General features: G+C 44.6%; 1 protein-coding gene across 2 annotated transcripts in view; it reads left to right on the top strand.

Annotated features, from left to right (window-relative positions):
• Positions 1-26,461, top strand: part of LOC126092593 (protein croquemort-like) — a 283,748-nt gene that overhangs the window by 216,206 nt on the left and 41,081 nt on the right. For both annotated transcript variants that reach the window (XM_049908286.1, XM_049908285.1), the window contains exons 8-9: positions 199-272; positions 3,648-3,857. In XM_049908286.1, the coding sequence (XP_049764243.1) occupies positions 199-272; positions 3,648-3,857 (284 nt within the window). The remainder of the gene's footprint in view (positions 1-198; positions 273-3,647; positions 3,858-26,461) is intronic.

Genomic DNA, 26,461 nt, shown 5'->3' with positions numbered 1-26,461 from the left:
CAACTTAGCCAAAGAAGAGTGGTTGTGTGCAGAATCGTTCTCTAAAGATGTAGTAGTGTTAGTCCTATTACCTGCTTACTCCGTGCTGAAGACTGAAAGACTACTTTAGCAAGTGTGGAACTGGTTGTAGATTCCAAGTATAGCCCTCTCGATACTGAATAACTTAAATGTGCTAATTGACACTTTTTTTTGCAACAGGAGACGGGAATACCTCTGGATGTGGCGGCGCGCTTCCAGATAAATATCCTGCTGCAGCAGCAGAGTTACATATCGTAAGTAGTGCATCACAGTTTCTGATCATTTCCATTGATTGGTATTGCTTTGGCTACGTGGGTATTACGTGCTTCGAAAGACTTCGTGGAAATTTCTCTTGGTCTTCTAGTCTCTCTCTCTCTCTCTCTCTCTCTCTCTCTCTGTCTGTGTGTGTGTGTGTGTGTGTGTGTGTGTGTGTGTGTGTGTGTGTGTCCACAAGAAAGTGCAGGTACCCGAAAGTAAAGAAGTGTGTCTAGATGACCTACAGTATTCTTAACTTTAATCGCAATACCGGGTGTATCAGAATGAACATCGAGGTTTTAAGGCTCTGTAGCATTTATTACGTTCAAGTTAGAACTAAAACGCTCTAAAGCCAACAGACTACGGTTTACATGTAAACTTTCCAAACGAAATGTTGGTGCATGAGATGAACAGTTTCTGGATCGTGTCGTCTTCAGTGATGAATAGACATGTCACTTAAGTGGAAATGTGAACATATACAGTGTGTGCATGTAAGGGTCAGCAAATCCCGACGAGAGGTAAAATTTCAACGCGATTCCCCTAATTTATTGTGTGATATCCCGGCGGAAAGTTTATGGGCCTTCCTTTCTCGGTGCAGCAACTGTAAGTGATCTTTCTTATCTTGATGCGCTAGAGCTATGGCTCTTTCCTGAACTGGAATAAGGTGAACCACAGAAGTTTATTAGGTAGCCAGATGGTACGCCGCTTCACTGGCAACACGCGATTGGTTCAGTGACGTTGTACCCGACCATGGGATTGACCGCAAGGTGCTGGATGAGAGAACTTGTTTCACATAGCTTCTACTTGCACCTGATCTGACGACATGTGACCGTGACCTTCAGATCATCGTAAAGGTGTGTGTGTGTGTGTGTGTGTGTGTGTGTGTGTGTGTGTGTGTGTGTGTGTCTGTCTGTGTCTGTCTGTCTGTCTTCCACTTGCACCCGATGTGTCACCATATATATATTTTGCGTGGTTTGGGAAGGGCTTGCATATCAACTCGATGAGTGAGAAACATTAAACAGTTGTAAGAAAAACGTTTGAATTGCTCTTTCATTTGATCTGTTATTTGTAATCGTAAGTTGAATGTAATGAATGCTACAAAGCCTTAAAAACCCGATATTCATTTTGAAACACCCGGTATAGATACATGCTTTGGAAATGTACTCCGAATGGACAATATTTTGGAGTAAATATAATTTTTCACGTAATTTTGTCTGTCTACCGTCGTTTCTTAGTTGCTTAAAAATTCTTGGATGTATGTTCCATCTATGCAACTAATTAAAAGCAGATTTTTACTGCCATACGCGTTTCGCTTCTTTTATTTGTGAATCATCTTCAGTGGCCTGTAGTAGATGTTTATTTATATACGTATATATAGTCCTGTTTTCTTTCGTTTTTTCGGTTAGCATCAACTTTTGTAGTAGCACAAATTTCGTCATGTGAAATTGTCGTTCTGTGTTACTTAAGATTTCCAGCGCTGTTAGCTGATGCGTGTGGTGCTGGAGATAGTCTCCGTGCTCCAGTTGGCGGATTTTCGGCGTTCTGTCAGCCACATTTGATTCAACACTTCGCACACATCACTTGCAGTTAGCATTTTGTGTTCAACATGTGTGTTGTTTTTCGGTGTGTAATGTGAGACACAAAATGCAAGTGACGTGTGTGAAGTGTTGAATCAAATGTAGGTGAAAGAACGCCAGAAATCGTCCAACTGAAGCACGGAGAGTAATGAACACATCTTCAGGACCACACGCATTAGCTAACGGCGCTGGAAATCGTAAGTAACACAGAACGATAATTTCACATCACGAAAGTTGTGCTACAGAAGTTGGTTCTAAACTAGAAAACAAGAAAAAAAGACAAACCTTAACATAGTAATGTATTGTAACTGCCATATAATAAGTTTATTACAGACCACTGACGATGCTTCGCAAATAAAAGGAGCGAAACGCGCATGGCAATAAAAATCTGCCTGCAGTTAGTTGCATAGAAGGAACACGCAGCACGACTTTTGTGTGTGTTGGGAGTACAAAGGTGTGCAGACACTGGCGTGTCAGCTGCTCGACACGAGCCACCTGCAAATAATAGGGGCGCTGAGACTCGGCGGGGTCGGCACCGTTGCGTCCTTAAAACTGCCTCCAGGTTGGCGAGCGATGTGGCCCACAGAACACCTGCCCCTAGTAAGTTACGAGCCACACGCCAGAGTAGAGATGGGTCGAACCCGTTCATTCCCGTGAACTACTTGATTCGTTTCACTCTTTGCCGTCAAGCGTTCAAATGAAGTAGTTCATTCATGAAGTAAGGAAGCCTGGCGAACTTGCCCAGTTCGCCGCTCAGCCGCGGCTACGCTCGCTTCGCCTCGCTCGTACAATAAAGCTTTGTAATACTTCATAGTTTTACCAACAGATGGCCGAACTATGCAGTAACGTGCACGCAACGTTTTACACTCTTACAGCGTCTGAGTTAACTTAAATAGAGCATGGTCGAAGGAGACAAAGGAAAGATAAACAGAGAAGCCTGTCACATATAAAGAAGGTGATACATGTAATCTTGCTCGACATTTTTCCATGAAGCGCACGAAAAAGTCTTTATCTGCCAAGTGAAACATTATTTGTTGTATTCTTGGACTGAAAACTGGGGCTACCAACGAAATGCAGTCCAATTTTATGTTCGTTTTAAAATTTAATCCAAAATAGAATGAGTATGTTTGCCACTGTCACAAAGTCTATACACCTATGTTAAGTAATTATTCAGAAGTTTTCCTGTAGATTTTATTTTTGTTGAGAATAATAACCCTCCACGTTAAAAACGTAAACTGTCACATGTAGTCATTGGTACGATTTCAAGTAAAATCCCTCTTTGAGTGTTATTAACAAATGTTTTATTTTCATGTTAGCTGAGCGTGCTCATACAGCGAGCCTCTTCGTTTGTATCTTTAATATTCATTTGTCTGCAAGCGCTGCCAACGGTAGGCTACCCGTAAACGCGAAATATAGCTGCACAAATGGTCACGGGTAATGATGCCAGCACTGCAGCAAGCAGCTGACGCTGCCTTCCCCTCGCGCCTCACCACCCCAACCCCTCGTCGACAGGCAGTAGTGGGAGGACTGAAGAGAAGGGAGAATGTGTGACGTAGCGCCGATGTAGTGGGTGAGGGAGAGGGGAAGAGAGTGAGTGAACTAGAAAAAAGTGTGGAGTGTGCTATCTCTGAAGAGTTTGAAGTTCCAGTTCATTGAAATTGAGTGGTTAGTTCGCACTTCACTGTAGTGAAGCGTTCATTTGAACGACTCATTCACGAGCTCCACATCACTACGCCAGAGTATTGCACGCAGCTCGAGACGTGCCGCAGTGACCAGTGTCTGTGTGTGTTGCGGCAGGATGCTGCGGGGGGTGCCGCGCGTCTTCTTCCCGATGCTGTGGTTCGAGGAGCGCGCGTCCATCACGGAGGAGCTGGCGCGGCCGCTGCGGCTGCTGCTGCTGATGCCCACGTGCGGGCTGGCCGCCTCGCTGGCGTCGTGCGCGGCCGGCGTCGTCGCCCTGCTCATCGCCACCGGGCTGCGCCTCAGGGAGCACCGCGCCAGGACCAGGTAAACAACCCACCCCACCCCTCCTGTGTAGCACCTGCAGGCGTACGGCGGCGGGCAAGTAGCTGGCAGCAGTCTCCCAACAGCGCTGTGTTGTACGTCATCTTAGGCCGGTATTACACTGTCACATTTCTGTGTCACATTTCTGTGTCACATTTCTGTGTCACATTTCTGTGTCACATTTCTGTGTCACATTTCTGTGTCACATTTCTGTGTCACATTTCTGTGTCACATTTCTGTGTCACATTTCTGTGTCACATTTCTGTGTCACATTTCTGTGTCACATTTCTGTGTCACATTTCTGTGTCACATTTCTGTGTCACATTTCTGTGTCACATTTCTGTGTCACATTTCTGTGTCACATTTCTGTGTCACATTTCTGTGTCACATTTCTGTGTCACATTTCTGTGTCACATTTCTGTGTCACATTTCTGTGTCACATTTCTGTGTCACATTTCTGTGTCACATTTCTGTGTCACATTTCTGTGTCACATTTCTGTGTCACATTTCTGTGTCACATTTCTGTGTCACATTTCTGTGTCACATTTCTGTGTCACATTTCTGTGTCACATTTCTGTGTCACATTTCTGTGTCACATTTCTGTGTCACATTTCTGTGTCACATTTCTGTGTCACATTTCTGTGTCACATTTCTGTGTCACATTTCTGTGTCACATTTCTGTGTCACATTTCTGTGTCACATTTCTGTGTCACATTTCTGTGTCACATTTCTGTGTCACATTTCTGTGTCACATTTCTGTGTCACATTTCTGTGTCAAATATATTTGATGGTGTAATAGAGAACTTTGTCAAATTTCGTCCAATATTTGATCAAATCTAGGGCCTTGCTGTAGATTTGATCAAAGAAGTCGCTTGTCGTCTGTTCACTGCAGTGTGGCGTGTTACCACGTGGAGCACTAGCATCGCTGCAGCGTTCTGTCGTCTGTAGTGTTTAGAAAAACATTGCCAGTAAATACAATTGGTGTGTGCTGACAACTATAAAATTGTAGAGATGTATGAAGCTGATGAGGCGCTTTACAACCTGAGGCACTCTGAATACAAAAATAGATTAAGAAGATTGGAGACCTGACCTAACCTAACCTAACCCTCTCCTGTAGCAAGGAATAGGAGTCTTGGAGTGAGCCTGTCATCTGCAGATATAGCAGTACTTAACTGAATATTGTGCTTTGTGATATGAGGATACACTTCACTGAGTACATACAGAAATGTATGCTCATCAATTCTTAAGTAATTGATATATTACTTGATGTCCTCCACTATAATCTTATGTAACAAGTTTTGTTGAATGCTTCTATCGTGTCGTCATAAAACCCACGACTTCACCCTGATATGTTTCCTTTCTTTCCCCCGCTTCTCTTCCGCATGTGCGCTCAGTCCAATTGTGGTACATACAACTGCTGCGGATAATAACAAATTGTTGTTGTCAGCCATCTTGAACTTCGACAAAAAATATGATGACAGTGTACTACCCCTTCTAGTGCTGCGTCAAAGATCTTTGTCAAGTATAATTGATGGAATATGTGATCACATCTTTGATCAAATCTTTAACAAATAAATTTGATAGTGTAATCCCGGCCATAGGCTGAGGCCACACTTGAGTTTTTTGAGGCTGGCCGCGCAGCGTCAAAAGGTGCCACAGTCATAGGCAGGCTGGAGAAGGCCAGTAGCGCACGCGCACACGCGCACACACACACACACACACACACACACACACACACACACACACACACACACACACACACACAGCGCCTTTTTCTGCCAATGTACGACGCGAAGGCGCATCCTCGAAGTCAGACGCTCGTCGGATGGGCTGGGGCACCATTCCCTGCGTCAAAAGACGGTTCTCACATTGCGTTCCCACGTCAAATCGGTAGTAACTTTGCAGTGTGTCAACACAAAGTAGTTGTGTGTGTGTGTGTGTGTGTGTGTGTGTGTGTGTGTGTGTGTGTGTGTGTGTAGTCAAATGTTTCATTAGTTTTTTCCGATGTGTGAGATGGAAAAAATTGAACTTGATAGGAAACGTATTATTTTAGAAGTTAAAGCTCTACCTTTTTTATACTACATTCAAAAGACGGATTATAAAACAGACAAAAAAGAAGAGACGGTTGGCACTGCACAACAATAAGCAAACACGACTCCTGAAATACAACATACTGCATCCAAAGCCTCTGACCCTGCTCGCACAGCGCAAAGGGAGAAAGAAAGTCCATTTTCGAACAAACTAAAACAGGACGAGTTTGAAAAAAAAAAAAATTGTTGGGCGTTTTGGAAACCAGTTTGCAACAATCACATACAAAGGAACCTAGAGCTAATGATCCAGATGAAATGTTCTTACTTTCCCAAATGCCCATTATTAAGAACTTTAGGCCAGCTGAAAAGTTGGATTTTCATTTGAAATATTTACAATTGGTTAAGTCCTACACACATGCACAGCCGTCCAGACTTACATCTGAGAGTGAGCAACAATCATCTCAGTCCACAAGCAGCACACCTACAATGATCTTCGAGGAGAAAAATCGGAAGATTCAATCCTCTCCTTCTATGCACTGTAAACAAATAACACAATAAGTAATAAAACTTCACCTACCTCAAAGAAATGGATAGTTTTCTTCAGCCCTTATAGAGTCACGTAGTCGAGTGTTTGTTCCAGTAATACCATTCGACACATTAGACAGCAGACTTTCGTATGACTTAATAGACATCCTGTAGTACTCGTCACGTTTGTTCTATAGCAGATTGAACGTTCCCCTCTCTTACCTGTCCTCAGTTATTGGACGAGTCCAAAAACGTCTTTTTTGTCTACGTCATCTCCGTCGAATAAGTAACAATGCAGCACATTATTGTTGCAGGTTGTTTACTTAATACATTCATATCTCAATGCTGCGATATCACCCAGGCAGGTCTAAACCGCTACTGAGCCATATATAACCACCTTCACACCTTTGGTCGCTAGGACGCGTTGCGCTGTAAGAAACTATATACACGGTCGAATGTGGCCACCACCAGGCAACTCTTGAAGCTGCTTCTTTAGAAGCTGAGCGTCCAGCTTCAAGTGTGGCCGTAGCCTAGTCCACTCGAAGAGAGCCCGCGGGAAGGGGTGCTCAAACAGTTCGCAATATCGCAGGTGTGACTGGCGGGTAGCCTGCACAACCTCCCTCTATCCGCTGCTTTAATGAGGGTAGGAATGTGCGCCCCCATCGTGCGGTGTAGTATTGGAGAAGCTTAGTCAGCCCAGATGTCAACTCGTACCGTTCTGCTGGAGCAGAAGGGGGAGTTTGTTGGCAGGATACATCTGCATCTAAACTGAAGCGCCAAAGAAAGTGGTATAGGGAAGCGTATTCAAATAGAGAGATATGTAAACAGGCAGAATACGGCGCTGCGGTTGGCAACGCCTGTATAAAACAAGTGTCTGGCGCAGTTGTTAGATCGGTTACCGCTGCTACAGTGACAGGTTAGCAAGATTTAAGTGAGTTTTAACGTGGTATTATAGTCTGCGCACTAGTGATGGGACACAGCATCTCCGAGGTAACGATGAAGTGGGAATTTTTCCCGTACGACCATTTCACGAGTGTACCCTGAATGTCAGGAATCCGGTAAAACATCAAACCTCCGACATCGCTGCGGCCGGAAAAAGATCCTGCAAGAACGGAACCAACGACGTCTGCAGAGAATCGTTCAACGTGACAGAAGTGCAACCCCTCCTCAGATTGCTGCAAATTCCAATGCTGGGCCATCAACAAGTGTCAGCAGGCGAACCATTCAACGAAATATTATCGATATGGGATTTCAGAGACGAAAGCCCACTCGTCTACCCTAGATGACGGCACGATACAAAGCTTTACGCTTCGCCTGGGCCCTTCAACACTGACATTGGACTGTTGATGAATGGAAACACGTTGCCTGGTCGGACGAGACGTGTTTCAAATTGTATCAAGTATACTGTATGATCACCTGCATCCGTTCGTGTTCATTGCGCATTCTGACGGACTCGGGCAATTCCAGCTGGACATTGCGATACCCACGCGTCCAGAATTGCTACAGAGTGGCTCCACGAACTCTCTTCTGGGTTGAAACACTTCCGCTGGCCACCAAACTCCTCAGACACGAACATTATTGATCATATCTGGGATGCATTGCAACGTGCTGTTCAAAAAGAATCTCCACCCCCTCTTACAAATTTATGGACAGCCCTGCAGGATTCATGGTGTCAGTTCCCTCCAGCACTACTTCAGACTTTAGTCGAGTCCATGTCAAGTCATGTTCCGGCACTTCTATGTGCTCGCGAGGGGCCTACACGACATTAGGCATGTGTACCAGTTTCTTTGGCTTTTCAATGTAAAAACAAGGTTACAAGTTTACAACAATATCAAATAAAATCGTTTATAACTTCTGAAATGTTTGCATTAGGACGTTCAAACTGCATGGTTTCTCGTGGTACACGATGGGAATTAATATGGGCATTACGGTTTGGTTTAGCGACGAAGCCCACTTTCATTCGGATGGGTTCGTCAATAAGCAAATTCGGCGCATTTGGCAGACTGAGAATCCGCAATTCACGATCGAGAAGTCTCTTCAGCCTTTACGGGTGACTGTGTGCTGTGCAGTATGCAGTCACCGAATAATCGGTGCGATATTTTTCAATGGCGCGGTGACTACGGAACTGTACATGAAGGTTTTGGAACATGATTTCATCCCAATTAACCAAAGTGACCCTGATTTCTACAAGATGTGGTTCATGCAAGACGGAGAGTACCATGTTATTTATTACACTTGTTAACGTCATGCAGTACATAGTATCTTTCCTCAAAGTGGTTCTGTACTGCTCCTCTGCACTCTTATAGGTACATTGCAAGATAATGCAGGGTTACGTGAACAATAATTACTTTGGTGGGCGTGACTTGTGGGTAAGTCAGCATCAGGCTGCAACTGCAGGGGTTGTCGGTTCAACCGTCTTTCCTAGGATTTATCGTCAATTACGTCTTCTCTCAAGTCTGCGAAACATCGGAGTATCTGAAAAATGCCGATTTTATACTTGATTTGGAGTTCACTTTGAACGTGAGCTACACCAGTGCAAAGGCCAGAAAATAGAGGCATTCAACTCCTCGTAGGACCACGGATATAGATAGCAAAGCACTTCTGTTCAAACCAAACCAAAGCACAGGTCAAAGTCGAGTATTTAGTTGCTATAGCTTTCAGTACACAATAGTAAGACTCAAGCAACAAGGAATTACCGACTACAAGCTTCAAACACACATCGTTCGGAGACATGAGGAATGCTCTTGTAAAAGCCAACCTTTCAGCGTAGGAGCGGCCGAGTGCAGCCATTGTATTCTTGCTGCTCACGGTCCTATCGACTGCCAGTGACTCATGAGCGGAGGTAGTTGTATAAGCCTACTGAAAAAGAGCTTGTATAACACGTCTTTCCTAATGACGTAGCAGAAAGCGACTTGCATTGAAGTGAAGTGACGTCAGTCGTTATACAACCTCGGGAGTTCCAAGTTTTAATGATTAGCAGATGTAAGTTTTTGCGATATGAGAAGGATTACACGACGCTTCAACACTCCAGAGAAAATGTTACTTGCATCTTGATCGTGTGATGTGGCAACGTATCGTGTGTGAAGTCGGAACCTATATTATAAGATGTAATGAATGTAAAGGAAAATACCACTAAAATGTGGCTATGTCGATAAATCGAATGTTACCTGTTGCCACATGACCGATTTTACGATAGATAACTTTTCTGGAAATCACACTAACATCTAGCTTCTCTAGTATGTTACTACTAGTACTACTACTAATACTACTACTACTACTACTACTACTACCACTACTGATGCGCTGATGATGATGATGATGATGATGATGATGATGATGATGATGATGATGATGATGGATACAAAGACAATGGCGACGCCAAAATAATACAGTAGAAGTTAAATAGCAGTTACAGATAATGAAACTTTGTCATATTACAAATACGACTCTGTGTTGAATGAAATGAAAAATCAAACGTATACTGTAACGTAACATAACCATTGACAAGCCAATCCCTTGAAATCGACTTGACATAAGAGTACAATAATCAATACAGCTCGGCAAATCATTTTCGTCAAAGGTATCACTGTGCCCCAGGTATATAATTTTTCAAACCACCTGCAATAAGAAGATTGGAAATACACGGGTTTAGCACCCGATGTAAAAACCATATGGAAACATACATTTTGATAGTATTCTGCGTTCCCGAAAGCAAACTAATAAGAACCTATAGGATCTGATGATGATAATAAGAAAAATAATAGTAAATAATTATAGTAACAGTGAAACAGGACAACAAATTTGAGACGCAGAATATGGATCACCAGAATAGTGAAATGTCCCAAGATGATAAGCTGAAATATTTAGATGCGATTAATAAATTGTCAGATTTAAAATTAGATTATCAGAGAGAAAAAGTTGCAAAACGACAACTGGCGTACAGAATCATTTGGAGTAGATATAATAAGAAATTTGTCATAAGAGGCCGAATTACGGTTCGTGAAACAGAATTACTTTACTCATCATGGCAGACTACAGACCGAGAAGCAAAGAAATTACAAGGAAAATCATAACATGAAATGCGAAAATGGAATTTTCGTCTTTTTTCTCGTCTTTTCTATAGCAGGTACCGTGTAACTGTACCTGTTTTCACCAATAACAATGTTAACTGCGATACACACGTTGTTCATCAGGCCATGTCGCCATGTTAAAAGGAACCTGCTTAGGAAACGATGCGTACTAAAGGGATTAGGAAACGTTCTAACATTTCAAATAAAAATGAAACTGGCTGGCTGAATGCTGACAGTGTGCCAATAACGTATCAGAAACTTGGCCAACGATATAAGGAAATTAAGAAAGATGACGGATCAATTGGGGGACTGGTAGGTACAACACAAACTACACTGTTGAGTAGAAGGTTTATTCTCGAAACAATCACCAAGTTGCGGCTGCACGATCTCTCCACACATCCAGCAAGGTATGCAGGAGCACATTTTTTAAGTTCGGTGAGCTTGGTGGGGGGGGGGGGGGGGGGGCGGCGGGAAGAGAGAGTGAGAGAGTGAGAGAGTGAGAGAGTGAGAGTGAGAGAGAGAGGGGGGGGGGGGGGCCGGACACGGTTGAATGTGTGAGTGGTTCGTCGGTCCCACATGGACAGGCAGCTCAATTCGTAAAGAGCATTCCGTGTGGAAGGCAAGAGATGGAATCGAGTCTGGAACACAACACAGTTTTAATGTGGCTGAAATTTTCTTGCGATATTCATTGTGGATTCGAGGTCCATGACGTAATCAGAGTATGACGAATGAGAGCTGCCCATTTACGAGAGAGGAGGGCTTCCAAGCGACAGCATAGTCCAGGCACGTTGTACGAGCAGGACATTAGGGCAGAACACGGAAACCAGAGAGTCGCATACCTTGACTGGTAAGGCCAAGCTGAAATGAAGGTGGGAGAGTGTTTACGAACAATGACGGCGAGAGGAGTTCTACGGTGCGCGGTCGGCAGTTAGGTAAGCGCGGCGCCGGCAGAGGCGCTGCTGTCGCACCATTACTGTGGCTGCCTGCGGGCGTTAGTGAACACGCGGTGCCATTTGCCGCTAATGGAAGACCTCCGTGGGTATCTGCCAGCCCTCGGCCGAAGTTTTCTGCTCCCGTGTAACGTGTGAAGCAACGCGCATCAGCTGAGGTCTCTGCTGCAAACCTAGGAGCCTACAGTCTAACACAAGCAACTTACAAAATAACACTTTATAGGACCTTCGATCGAAATAATTGTTAGAACCTATAACTACAATGAAATTTTACAGACACGTGACAAAATACCGTAAAAAATTAGTTCGTAGTATTTCATTTGTCAGTCATCATCGATGGTCTGAGCACACTGATAAGTCAGAACATGACGATGCTTTCCAACTGTGAGACCCAGTGGTGCCTAGTAGTATTGTAGATAGTGTAGCACGGTGCTGTACTGTAGTAGATGATCTCTGGCACCTGTTTCGTAAATCCTCGTTAGCAGTTTTGTAAAGGCCTCGTCGCTACTGATGTGGAGGGAGAGTTGCCACTGATGTTACGGTAGGCCGACTGTGAGAGTTCTTGAAACGGTTTCTGGTGCAGTACACCGCTAAGACAATTCTCTCAGCCACTATTAGACAGTTATGCCACATGTTCAGATAACAGGACAGGAGAACGAAGGTTCTACAACACTCCACACAGATTAGTAACAGTGTCACACAAATCAGTTAAAAAGGTATACTTCGTGACTAGGTGAATAATGAAGTCTGCGACACTGCTTGTAGTATAACTCAAAAAGGGACCTCAGTGGTTAAGTGCAAATAACGATTGGTAAGCTTCACAGGACACAGCAATTGCAACTTGCAACTACTTTATGTTCACTGCTTAAAGTTCACTAACCACGTTCCCTCTCTAAGTAAGCCGTGAACGTATTCTATACCAGAGTGGGTGAGAGATGACCTTCCGAGTAGGGTTCTGTCCCTTATCTTCGCGTCATTGGCGAATTGTACTCGGCCGGCAACTGGCCGAGGCGAAGTCGACATTTTAATTATCAGCACCGCCCATAGCGCTGATAGATCTCGCGCAAGTGGCGAGTTTCTGTGACGATGGCACCAGCTCGCTTCTTTGCGCCTGTGGTCCTTTTTCCTGGTTGTGTCTCGTTCGGACGACACAGAAATCTGAGCTCTCATATGCAAAATAAAAAAGACAAATGATGGCTCAAGAGCCAGAGTGAATTCAGCACTGATGCAGTTGTGCAGTGACAAGGGTTCTATGTGACATAAAAATTTGTTACGTAAATCCCTTTCTATCAGACAGTCGTATGAACTGTCTGAACAGTGATCGCGGTGGCAAAAACCGCCTGGTAATCCACGTCATGCATATGCGTATGCTATGCAAGTTAAAAGTTGCAAGAGTGGCCTGACAGACTGCGAAAGTAACAACACCGTTATGTGGCAGGTTAGCGTGAAGCAAATAGTGGAGAAAATGAGAGGGGGCGGCACGGATGTACGGAGATTCAGGGCCCAGCGGTAATGCCGGCGTACCAGCGCGATTCGAGGGTCTAAAGACTCGAAAGAAACGATGGAAAGACACACTCGGTGAAGATATGAATGCTGCTGACCTTTGTCTATGAGACACACCGTATCGAAATACGTGGACAGTTTTTAGCCTCAAAGCGAACGCCACGATAGCGCTAAGATGAACTAACTCTCTCTCTCTCTCTCTCTGAGTAAGTGAGTGAAGAAGTTGCATTCTCCTTCTAGTTCACACACAGTTTGTTTAACGTTGAGTGTTAAGCGAATAAGATACATTTTCTCCACTGGGCCCTATGTGCAGAAAAAGTTTGTTGCTGTTAACTGGATTAGAAATAATCCCCGTCCATAGCACTTCTGACTCCTGTAAATACTCCGTGGTACAGCCTACGTATTCGAGGTGGGCTTGACGCAGTCCTCGTTAATGGCTTGACTGCGTAATAGGCAACGCCTCGCTTAAACATAGTAACTACTCGCGTGTTTACTTTGAAACGAGCAGGGAAGGCCTCTTCCAGCAGCCTGCTACACAGTCAACAGTTAAGTGTGTAGGGGCGAAGGCCGCCAGCGCCGGCATGCGGCACAGCAGATGGTCCGGGGTCAGGGTGCGCCGCGCAGCGCCGCGACGTCGCGTTACGTAAAGACGTCTTCAGAGCCGGCCAAGCGGGCGTGTCTGCGCTGTACATCGACGCTGTTTCACAGGAAAGTCACAGCGGCAGGTACGCTTTCTACATGGGCTAGACACTGGCATCAACGAATGCAGGTCTTCTTTGTTAAGTCGGTACGTTTTGCACAGTTCGGTATTACCCACCAGACCTTATTTACGCCAGAGAAATAGTGTCCGGAAATAGTAACGGCATACACTCCAGAATTTTTACAACTGCAGCGCAATCGGATGCGACGAGATAACGTGCAGCAATTGACGTTTCGTCGGAATAAAACACCGGCCCTTCATTCTGATAGTTCATTAACTTCGTAAAAGTTTAATGTACTATGACTTTCCTGAAACTGTCACCTCGTTTCGCACATAATCACTAGTTTATTCTCACACTGTTTAAAAGTAAATTCCTCAGACAAATCAGTTCATCTGTTCATCTAGCCTTCCTTCACCTCCTTCCTTCACCTCCTTCCTTCACCTCCTTCCTTCGTCACTCCTTCCTTCGTCACCTCTGGTCCAAACACTTCAATCCTACTTCACTCGCAATCGTGTTCCTCTTGCTGCAATTTACACACAACTACTTTCTGAACTTTTGCATTTTGCTGGCACGCTCCTCCATCTGTTCCGTCACAAGAATTTTATATTCGAATATGGGACTAAGAACTGCGCGAAGAAAATCATTCACATTCTTTCTGATATAAGTGCTTTTTATCAGTGTAGTACAAGTATCTCGTTTCCGTCAGACGGTGTGTTGTTTGGCACCAGCATTATAAATTGCCGCAAAAAAAAGTTTGCGTGGTAAATGTTTTAAAGCACAGATCTGATGCCAGTATTCCTTGGTTGTTTTTGGGGAAGGAGACCAGACAGCGAGGTCATCGGTCTCATCGGATTAGGGAAGGACGGGGAAGGAAGTCGGCCGTGCCCTTTGAAACGAACCATCCCGGCATTGGCCTGGAGCGATTTAGGGAAATCACGGAAAACCTAAATCAGGATGGCCGGACGCGGGATTGAACCGTCGTCCTCCCGAATGCGAGTCCAGTGTCTAACCACTGCGCCACCTCGCTCGGTCCCAGTATTCCTTGGTCATGAATATTTTAATAACGCATATGAAAATACATGGTGGGCATACATGCCAGCTGATGTAATTTGGGTTGCCTGTTTCAGGATGCATGAAATACTTTCCTGGTCAGTTTCACTGCGCCCACACTGTATAAAATCAAAAGTATTAGAAGGACTGCAGTTTGCTTCATAACTACTGAAGAATCGAGGCAGTGTTCCTTCAGATGCCTGTGATTGCACCACGATTTGAGAATGTCACGCCTATAAATTTGCGCATTTGGCCTAAAGGTCTAGATGGTTTTCAGCTTTCCATTGAAAACGTGTGTATTCCTTACAGCCGTTGAACCAGAGGGCTTCAAAAATTTCATTTTCACGGATTTTCATGAAAGTAATTGCAAACATACTAAATTTTGAGAGCACAAAAATATTTTCGTCTTTTTTAAGTCTTTTATTTCGACTTGTTGCTTCAGCTGTAATATAGAAGAGTTCGATAGTGATCACACTTCTCAGTTGACTAATGAATCTTGCTACGTAAGTACATTCGAAATGTTGCCTTGTGCTGTCTCTCTCCATCCATACTCAGCGAACAGTTTTGTAGCGCACGGCAGAGAGCACTTCCCATCGCATGTTACGCCTGTTGGTTTTATTCCGGTTCCATATGTGTATGGAGCGCGGGAAGAAAGACTGTTAAGTCAAACCGTGCGCGATGTAATTAATGAGACATTATCTTCGCGATCATTGCAGGACTGTTAATTAGGGGCTGTGGCACACTTAGAACTGGTTCTGGAAACTCCTGCAAGTAGACCCCCGCGGGAGGTTCCCTCACACAGTGAAGCACATGGGTAACAACTGGTGCTCCCAGTCGCCGTATACGTCCACATCCTCTGCTAGTCCTATTAATTGCTATGGCTGCTACACACTTACCTTCTGGCATGGGTCTCGAGTACTTCGTGAGCAGTCTCCTATACAGGGTGGTCCATTGTTAGTGACCAGGCCAAATATCTCACGAAATAAGCGTCAAACGAGAAAACTACAAAGAACGAAACTCGTCTAGCTTGAAGGGGCAAACCAGATAGCGCTATGGTTGGCCCGCTAGATGGCGCTGCCATAGATCAAACGGATATCAACTGCGTTTTTTTAAATAGAAATCCCCATTTTTATTACATATTCGTGTAGCACGTAAAGAAATATGAATACTTTAGTTGGACCACTTTTTTCGCTTTGTGATAGATGGTGCTGTAACAGTCACAAACGTATAAGTACGTGGTATCACGTAACATTCCGCCAGTGCGTACGGTATTCGCTTCGTGATACATAACCCGTGTTAAGATGAACCGATTACCAATTGCGGAAAAGGTCGACATAGTGTTGATGAATGGCTGTTGTGATCAAAATGCCCAAGGGGCGGGTGCTATGTACGCTGCTCCGTATCCTGGACGATGTCATCCAAGTGTCCGGACCGTTCGCCGGATAGTTACGTTATTTAAGGAAACAAGAAGTGTGCAGCCACATGTGAAACGTCAACCACGACCTGCAACAAATGATGCCCAAGTAGGTGTTTTAGCTGCTGTCGCGGCTAATCCGCACGTCAGTAGCAGACAAATTGCACGAGAATCGGGAATCTCAAAAAGGTCGGTGTTGAGAATGCTACATCAACATCGATTGCACCCGTACCATATTTCTATGCACCAGGAATTGCATGGCGACGACTCTGAACGTCGTGTCCAGTTCTACCACTGGGCACAAGAGAAATTACGGGAGGAGGACAGATTTTTTTGCACGCGTTTATTTAGCGACGAAGCGTCATTTACCAACAGCGGTAACGTAAACCGGCATAATATGTATTACTGGGCAGCGGAAAATCCACATCAGCGACCTTGGCGGGTTAATGTATGGTGTGGCATTATGGGAGGAAGGATAATTGGCCCCCATTTGACAGATGGCAATCTAAATGGTGCGATGTATGCTGATTTCCTACGTAATGTTCTACCGATGTTACTACAAGATGTTTCACTGCATGACAGAATGGCGATGTACTTCCAACATGATGGATGTCCGGCACATAGCTCGCGTGCGGTTGAAGCGGTATTGAATAGCATATTTCATGACAGGTGGATTGGTCGTCGAAGCACCATACCATGGCCCGCACATTCACCGGATCTGACGTCCCCGGATTTTTTTCTGTGGGGAAAGTTGAAGGATATTTGCTATCGTGATCCACCGACAACGCCTGACAACATGCGTCAGCGCATTGTCAATGCATGTGCGAACATTACGGAAGGCGAACTACTCGCTGTTGAGAAGAATGTCGTTACACTTGTTGCCAAATGTATTGAGGTTGACGGACATCATTTTGAGCATTTATTGCATTAATGTGGTATTTACAGGTAATCACGCTGTAACAGCATGCGTTCTCAGAAATGATAAGTTCACAAAGGTACATGTATCACATTGGAACAACCGAAATAAAATGTTCAAAGGTACCTAAATTGTGTATTTTAATTTAAAAAACCTTACTTTTACCAACTGCTCGTCTAAATTTGTGAGCCATATGTTTGTGACTATTACAGCGCCATCTATCAGAAAGCGAAAAAACTGGTCCAACTAAAACATTCATATTTTTTTACGTACTACACGAATATGTAATAAAAATGGGGTTTACTATTTTAAAAAACGCAGTTGATATCGGTTTGACCTATGGCAGCGCCATCTAGCGGGCCAACCATAGCGCCATCTGGTTTCCCCCTTCAAGCTAGACAAGTTTCGTTCTTTGTAGTTATTTCGTTTGACGCTTATTTCGTGATATATTTGACCCGGTCACGATCAATGGGCCACCCTATATATCTAGAATGAATTTTCGGTCTACAGCGTAGTGTAAGCTGGTTTTGAAACTTCCTGGCAGTTTAAAACTGTGTGCCGCATCAGCTTCAAACCTGAAGCGTTCACCTTCCACAGGAAAGTGGCCTCCTGACTAAACAATGCAAGCACGACCCACGACCCGCCCTCACTGCTTTACTTCCGCCAGTAGTTCGTCTCCTAGCCTCTAGACTTAACAGAAGTTCTCCTGCGTACCTTGCGGGACTATCTCTCCTAGTGCAAGGAATTAACTTCCTCTTGCAGGACTTCGTAGCGAAAGACAGTTTCCTTGTTCGATTCATGGTCTGGCACACAGTTTGAAGTCTTTGTCACCAACTAACTGCATTTTCCCAGTATCGTACAAAAGAACCGGAAGTCTGTGACCTGCTTTACTTGAGACTGAACCTGAGAGATCATTCTACTTCGCACCAGTAAAATTTATTACACCCAGGTAAGATAATTGTGCTAATTGATACATATCAATTGTGACTCATTGATACTGCCGAATTCCACTCGAATAATCTTAAATCAACGCATAACTAACGTAAGCTCTAAAAGGAGGGGTGGACAAAAATACGTAAAACACACGAAGAACGCGTTTTCGTGGTTAATACGATGCAGGTAACCTGTTGACATGCAAAACAGCTCCTCTCGGTATGTATACGTACAGCTCCTGCATGGTTTTCTGGGGAATCTTACAGAATTGTTACTGCGAAATGGTAGCAAGTTTAGATAACAATATTGGAGGTAGACAGCAATCACGCACCCGTCTCTCGAAAGTAGACCATTACGACTCAGTAATACTGAGATCTGGTGAACGTGGTAGCGCTAACAAAACCTGTTCTGGATTATGCGAGCTGTGTGAACTGCGCTGCTGTGGTCTTGGAATACAGCGTCACCGTTGGGGAACGAACATCGTAATATGCGATGGACCTGGTCAGTCAAAGTGGTCACACAATTCTCGGCAGTAGTACGACACTGCAGGGTAAGCACGGAGCACATTGAATACCACGATACGGCTGCCCGAATCACCACAGGAACCCTCATATGTTAGACTAAACTCGGCCATAGCTGTGTGAATCAAGGCTCAACCGACCACATGAAATTTAGAGAATTTCTGATAATTTCCTGTAGAACCAAACTGCTGAGGTCATCGGTCCCTAGGCTTACCCACTACTTAACCTAACTTTAACTTACGCTAAAGGACAACACAACCAACCATGCTCGACGGAGGACTCGAACCTCCGACGGGGGGCAGCCGCGCGAACCGACGCAAGGCGCCCAAGACGCTGCGGTTTCCCCGCGCAGCGACCAAATGCATTTCTTTCATTGCTCCTTAGTCCAGGGTTTATATATTCGACATTATGGTTTCCTGTTACGGGCATATTAATCACTGGTGAGGGTTATTGGAATTGTACACTACTGGCCATTAAAATTGCTACACCAGAAAGATGTGCTACAGACGCGAAATTTTACCGACACGAAGACATGCAAAACAGCTCCTCTCGGAATGTATACGTACAGCTCCTGTATGGTTTTCTGGGGAATCTTACAGAATTGTTACTGCGAAACGGTAGCAAGTTTAGATAACAATATTGGAGGTAGACAGCAATCACGCACCCGTGATGAGCTTGTTAGAGCACTCACACAAGGTTGGCGCCGGTGGCGACACCTACAACGTGCTGACATGACGAAAGTTTCCAACCGATTTCTCATACATAAACAGCAGCTGGCCGGCGTTGCCTGGTGAAACGTTGTTGCGATGCCCCGTGTGAGGAGGAGAAAAGCCTACCATCACGTTTCCGACTTTGATAAAGGTCGGATTGTAGCCTATCGCGATTGCGGTTTATCGTATTGCGACATTGTTGCTCGCGTTGGTGGAGATCCAATGGCTGTTAGCAGAATATGGTATCGGTGGGTTCAGGAGGGTAATACGGAACGTCGTGCTGGATCCCAAAGGCCTCGTATCACTAGCAGTCGAGATGACGGGCATCTTATCCGCATGGCTGTAACGGATCGTGCAGCCACGTCTCGATCCCTGAGTCAACACATGGGGACGTTTGCAGGACGACAACCATCTGCAGGAACAGTTCGACGACGTTTGCAGCAGCATGAACTATCAGCTCTGTGACCGTGGCTGCGGTTACCCTTGACGCTGCATCACAGTCAGGAGAGCCTGCGATGGTGTACTCAACGACGAACCTGGGTGCACGAATGGCAAAACGACATTTTTTCCGGTGAATCCAGGTTCTGTTTACAGCATCATGATGGTCGCATCCGTGTTTGGCGACATAGCCGTGAACGCACATTGGAAGCGTGTATTCGTCATCGCCATACTGGCGTATCACCCGGAGTGATGGGGTACCATTGGTTACACGTCTCGGTCACCTCTTGTTCGCATTGATGGCACTTTCAACAGTGGACGTTACATTTCAGATCGTTGGCTCTACCCTTCATTCGATCCCTGTGAAACCCTACATTTCATCAGGATAATGCACGACCGCATGTTGCATGTCCTGTACGGCCCTTTCTGAATACAGGAAATGTTCGACTGCAGCCCTGGCCAGCACATTCTCTATATCGCTTACGAACTGAAAACGTCTGGTCAATGGTGGCCGAGCAACTGGCTCGTCACAATACGCCAGTCACTACTCGTGATGAACTGTGGTATCGTGTTGAAGCTGCATGGGCAGTTGTACCTGTACACGTCATCATAGCTGTTTTTGTCCCAGGCGTATCAAGGCCGTTATTACGGCCAGAGGTGATTGTTCTGGGTACTGATTTCTCGGGATCTATGCACCCAAATTGCGTGAAAATGTAATCACATGTCAGTTCTAGTATAATATATTTGCCCAATGAATACCCGTTTAACATCTGCATTTCTTCTTGGTGTAGCAATTTTAATGTCCAGTAGTGTAGTTCGCCTCCTCTCCCCCGACCACCCGATCCGCTGCTTGTGGATATCCCTTCGTGTTACTTTGGCGCTGGAAAGGTTCGCGACTCCTACATTCAGTTCTACAGTGTCTTTTGCAGCTGTAGCCTCCTTATTTTTCGTCGGAATCCTCTTCAATGACGATCTGTCACGATCGCACGACGTTGAAGATGTAGTTTTCCCGCATTCCCTGTACCTTTGATACGGTGTGTCTGCACAGGTGGTGTTAGTGGTCAAATCGTACAGTGCAACCTGCAGACTTGGACAGCATCTGCATTTAGGCTCAAAAACGCATTTCTAGTGGTGTTTCGGTGTTTCTTTCCGACGTGTTGCGTGTGACTCCCGTGTAACACTGTTGTCACCTGCGGACGGACGGACGGAATGATTCACCGTTGCGGCGAGTCAGATTGCCGTGTGCAGGCCCACCGCGGCCTTGGATCAGCCTGCATTACGCAACACCAGCGAGAGATGAGCGCGCACGCTGATCTGGTTATGTGGGTGGTGTGTCACGTCGCAGGTGACCTCGGCTAAGCGATGTCAGTTTACCGTGGCGGTTGCACCTTTTGGGAAAAAAGTGATACCGCGTCGCCATTACAGTTATTTGCACTCAAAATGACTAGAGCTTTGTTTACGCACGGGGAATACGCATAAAAATGGATGCTGTGATGGCGGGCTCTTGGGAAAGCCGGCTGAATCTAAAACTGTACCTCTCACACATTCAGCATTTCCTACGTTACTTTCGTAAACTCCAGTACGGCTCATTTTGTGCTTCACTGAGGAGGTTGTATTTATTCATGTAATTCCTTAGTATGTCTTTCATGACAGTATTTTTTTTAATACTGTGAATAGGCTCTCAGAGGACCACTTTCAAATTTTAATTCTTCGTTCTTCGTTCTTTTCTTCCTTCTTCGTTATTTTCTTCCAGTATCCTTTCATCTGTTCACTACATTTCTTCTTTCTGTCTTCAGACCATTTTGAACCAGTGTTATTACGTACTCTATCTTGGAATCCTTCCATTTTTAATTCTCTTCCCGAAAGGCTTTTCTGTTGTTTACAGTGTGATTATAATTAAACTTTCAATCCTCTGTAGAAATAACACCACTGGTCAGAACGACGTCAAATTGCAACGAAATATTATCGGAGGAGCAGGAAAACGTATGGGTGAAGAAAAATAGTTAAAAATGTACAATAGATGGCGCTGTAAGCATAAATCAGTATTGGTCGACTTCGTGGGCGTACAGGTGTGATACTGTTACTTATTTAAGCCCATCCACCACGGCAAAGTCATATCACATCAGACGAGAACAATCGGTTTTTAATTGTCCTGAGGCCAAAAACTACATAAAAAGAATCAAATCGGATTATTAATTTAAGTGTGACTGGCGCAAGACATGTTCAACATGCCATCCACAGTTTTCTGCAATGAGTAGAAATCGAGAAACAGCATGTTCCACAACTGATCGAAGTCTTTCAGGGGTCACGTTGAGAATGTGTTGCGCAATGCATGCCTTCAATGCAGCTAAATTTGCAATCTGAACACTGACCACATCATTTTTCAGATAGCCCCACAGCCAGAAGTGACACGGATTAAGATCAAGTGATCGGGACGGCCAGGCTGTAGGGAAATGGTGGCTGATAATTCTAGCATTTCCGAAATAGCGCTTCAGCAGCTGCTTAACTGCATTTTCATTGTGCGGAGGTGCGCCATCTTGCATAAAAGTGATCCCATCCACATATCCACGCTGTTGGAGAGCTGGAATGACGTGGTTAAGACACTCATAGCGCTTACCAGTGACCGTACAGGTAACAGGACCGGAAGCACCTGTCTCTTCGAAAAAATATGGCCCTATGATAAATGATGACGTGAACCCGTTCCACACAGTGACTTTTTCAGGATGAATTGGTACTGGTTGATTTGCGTGTGGATTTTGCGTTTCCCATATTAAACAATTCTGTGTATTGACGTATCCTGTCAGATGGACGTGTGCTTAGTCTGTCCACAAAATCTTTCACAGCCAATCACTGTCCATACGAGTAATAAATTGCTGGAACGTCAACATGAAGTAACTCGTGAGCATGGGTAATTTTGAATGGATAGCAAAGGAGAATGTTTTATAGGATTTTACATACTGTGGTCAAGGATATATCCAATGTTCTGGCAATTCTCCGTGCACTACACGTTTGCACACCACCACAAGTCTCCTCCAGCATTGCTGTGGCCACTGCTTCCACTGGCGTCGAATCAAATCGTTTTATCCGTCTGCCGGGTTCGACACCAAAAGAACCCGTCTTTTCGAATTTCCGAATCATTTTCTCCAGACACACGGCAGTCATCGGACCAACACCGTTTTTCAAACCCTTCAGTGTCCGGAACTTCTAAAGAGTGACTTCATCATGCCTTGTAATACAGCTTTACAAGCAGTGCGCGATCCTGCATTGACACAGTCGTGGCGAACGTCTCAGACGCGAAAGGAGGAAAAGCCTTGTATCCGGCGTGTTTATACCTATTTTAATGGGTCGTGCGCATGACAGGTGCATTAATTTACGTATTCTGACATACAGGGCCATGTATTGATGAATTCAGACACTATTTTTTTTTTCTTCTGCTATACGTTTTCCCCCTTCCCCGACAACATTCCAACATTCCGTTGCAATTTGATGTCGTTCTGACCAGTGGTGTTATTTCTACAGCGTTTTGAAAGTTTAACTTTATTTATAATCCCATTGTATATATTTTGTTTTTATATTGTTTCTTTCTACATCCTTATTAGTCTTTATTGTGGACTTCCTACGAACAAAAATTTGAGAATCTTATTGTTTATTCCACTCTCTTACATTCGAAATAAGTGTCCACAACAGCATGAGTCGGATTTTATCATTTTCAAGAAAGAGGACAGCAGAGAGATGGACTCGTACTTTTGCTATATCTTTCTGCGTCACCTTCTCCACTAGAGGTTTACGTCTACTTAAGATATTCCGAAAAGTTAAAGGTGAAAGACTCATTTATTACATCAGTTAATGGGGCTTATTCTTTAAGTACACAGATTGGCACTTGATTTACGCCTGCTGATATACTTTTTTAAATTTTCGCATTGTTTCTCTGGTTTCACGTGAGTGAGTGATAGTTACGCGTGCTATTCGCACACGACTCTAATGTCGTGAGGACATGCAGTAGTGTTCGCGTGACGGTCACGCGATGTCAGCGCACCTGGTCACGGACAGACCGCGGCTGACCTTTCAACTATCATTTAGTCAAGAGTGTGCTGTGAGTACCTGTATTCTGGGAAACTTCCAACTACTGCTTTCAGGACACCTCAATGACTTCGAATGTGAACTTGTCAATGGATCTTATTATTACGACAAATCGACACCGACACCGACATTTCAACCTACAAGGCGCAAGGGAGGGGGCTAGTCGTCCGTAACCACAGGTGGACGGAGGGAGGACAGACTGTTCATTAGGGTTGGAGCACAAGGTCGCTATAAGGAAGTTTGAGGTAGGAAATCGGCGTCGCTCCGCACCACAAGTGAAAAGTACTCAGAGGCGAAATTCCAGATTCGCGGTCTTAGGTGAGTTTAGACACTTGGCAGGCGTTCTTCGTTTCTCAACAGGCTTACCTTCCCTCATCGCGCTGTTCCAGTCGTTCGTACACAGTGCAAGTAAGACATTACTTTCTAAATTGTGTTAGACTGCCCCAGCTTCCAGTCAGCTCAACTAGTATTTGGAGCAGTCATTGTTATATGCCAACCGACCACGAGCAAACTTCTTGGAACAAATAAATAGTAAACTGATATACAGTATAGTGTCTAAAGGAATTGGAATAGATTTAGACAACCAGAATGGTAATGGGTTGAATGTATTAATAGATAAATTGGAGACCGCTCGCAATTTCGTTGTTTTTATCTACATTCAGAAGACAAATTTGAAGCGCCTCTCCACGCCAGACTATCCCGTGCGAGTCTCTTCATATCTACATAGCAACTGTAATCTATGTCCACATCAATCTCCTTACTGTATCCCCACAATTTTCACTCCATACACTTGGCTCGCATACTAAGCTCACAATTGCTCCCCAGATTGTAATCGATTGTCCCACAAATTTATTTTCTGCCCCAGTTCTGTCCAGTACCTGATTAGTTATTCGTTCTACCCATCTAATCTACAGAATCCTTGTTTTGACGACATTAAGAAAGTTTCAATTATCTTCTTGTCTCAATGTCTCCACCACGCTTCACTTTCGTACATTCCAGACAAATACTTTCAGAAAATACTTCTGAATACACAAATTTAAATTAGCTTTTCTTGCTACTGCCAGTTTGCATTTATATATACTCTCTACTTCGGCCATTGCCAGATATTTCCTGGCCAAATACCAGAACTCATCGATTGCTTTTAGTGTCCTCTGTCCTAATCTAATTGCTTCCGCAATCCCTTAATTAATTCGATTACGTACCATTACCATTGTGTTACTTTAGTGAAGATGAATTGTAAGATGAACATAAACGAGAATATCCATTCCCATAAACGACTCTTCCAAGTCCTTCGCCTTTTCTGACGGAATTACCGAGTCGTCAGTCAACCTTACAGTTTTTGTATCTGCTCTGTGAACTTTACTTGCCTTTTGGTATTTCTCCTTGATTTCCTTTAGGGCGTTCTGCTAGCTACAGGAGAGCATTTGTAAAGTTTTAATTGTCATCTCGAAAAAATAAACTTACGCCGTTAATATTTTTTTTATTGATCGTAATGCAGTGCAGTTCAGGTGTACGTGAAAACCTTCCCGCCAATTTTCCTTTCCATGGCGCTAGAGCATTAAAAACAAAATGTAAGGGAGGTGGGGAGTATCGTTTTGATTTGGATGCCCTTGCACCGTGCTGCGGCGCCGTGACGGGCACACATCCATGTGTACCACGACTGTATCAACGCATTAGCTGCCGAAAAAAAAAGTGACGAGAATTTCATGAGATTTAACGTGCTTAAATTGTGAACCACGCGATCTCCTCAACGTACAGAACTTGTTATACTATCTAGCCGACCACACTTCCTTTATATGAGGCGAGCCGTATCAATCACACTTCACAGTTTATTCATGCCATATAGTAAAACTCATCAGTTCACTATGGCGAGATGTGATTTAGTGTACATATAGTGCTCTGGTAGCGACTATATGGCGTGAAGATGACGGCGAAGTGTGACTGAAACCGATCGACCGTGTTACTTCCAGAAAGTGTAGTGGTGTTGAGAGTACAACGAAAAATACAATGCTTTGTGTGGGGGGGGATATGCTACCACCACTCCTCCTTTAGCTATCTATGGCCCTCGACTTTTATAACTACAGTCTGACGTCTGTACCAGTTGCAGTCGATTTTGTACTGTTACTTTCAGAATTTCAAAGACTGTGCGCTTGCCGTAAGGCAACGAAAATTGGCGTAGGGGCTAACGTGCACAAGACGCTTTGCCTACCGCCTCGGCATTATGGGTTCAAAGCCTGAGACAGGACAAGATAGGATGCAGAAGTAGTTGACGTCTGCGCTAGGCAGCAGCGGCAGCCGCCTGCAGTCGAATCACGTACGGTCGCTCTGCTCGGTTCAACGAGGTCCGGCCGGCACACAGGCATTCTCGCGTGAGCCCGTCGCACCACCCAGGGGCCGCTGCGACCGACATGCTAAAGCCCGTCCCACACGGAGCAAGGTTCGCCGCAAGTTGGCGAGATGGCGTGCATGCCTGCCGGCTTGCAGAGAAAGGAGGCGGCTATCATCCGTGCCGAAGCTCTCCCACGGTGCAAGATCGTCAGCTAGTTGTGTTGTGATCGGCTGCATGTTGTATCGAACGAAGATGGCTGCTTCAGGTACAGATGTTCAGAGCAAACTGGCGTTATTAGCTGTTTTGGTGCTAAACGATGCAGAAATGCATGCTAATGAGAGAAGAAGAAAGAAAGAATGGACGAAAAACTGTATTAAGAGGAGAAACGCTGGAAAAAAAGTGTGCTCTCCATGCTTCATAAAGAGTTGAGGTTAATT

The sequence above is a fragment of the Schistocerca cancellata genome, chromosome 7 (assembly GCF_023864275.1).
Source record: "Schistocerca cancellata isolate TAMUIC-IGC-003103 chromosome 7, iqSchCanc2.1, whole genome shotgun sequence".
In the NCBI taxonomy this organism is placed as follows: Eukaryota; Metazoa; Arthropoda; class Insecta; order Orthoptera; family Acrididae; genus Schistocerca; species Schistocerca cancellata.
The sequence above is the reverse complement of the archived record's forward strand: the minus strand, read 5'-3'. Positions and strand labels throughout refer to the sequence as shown.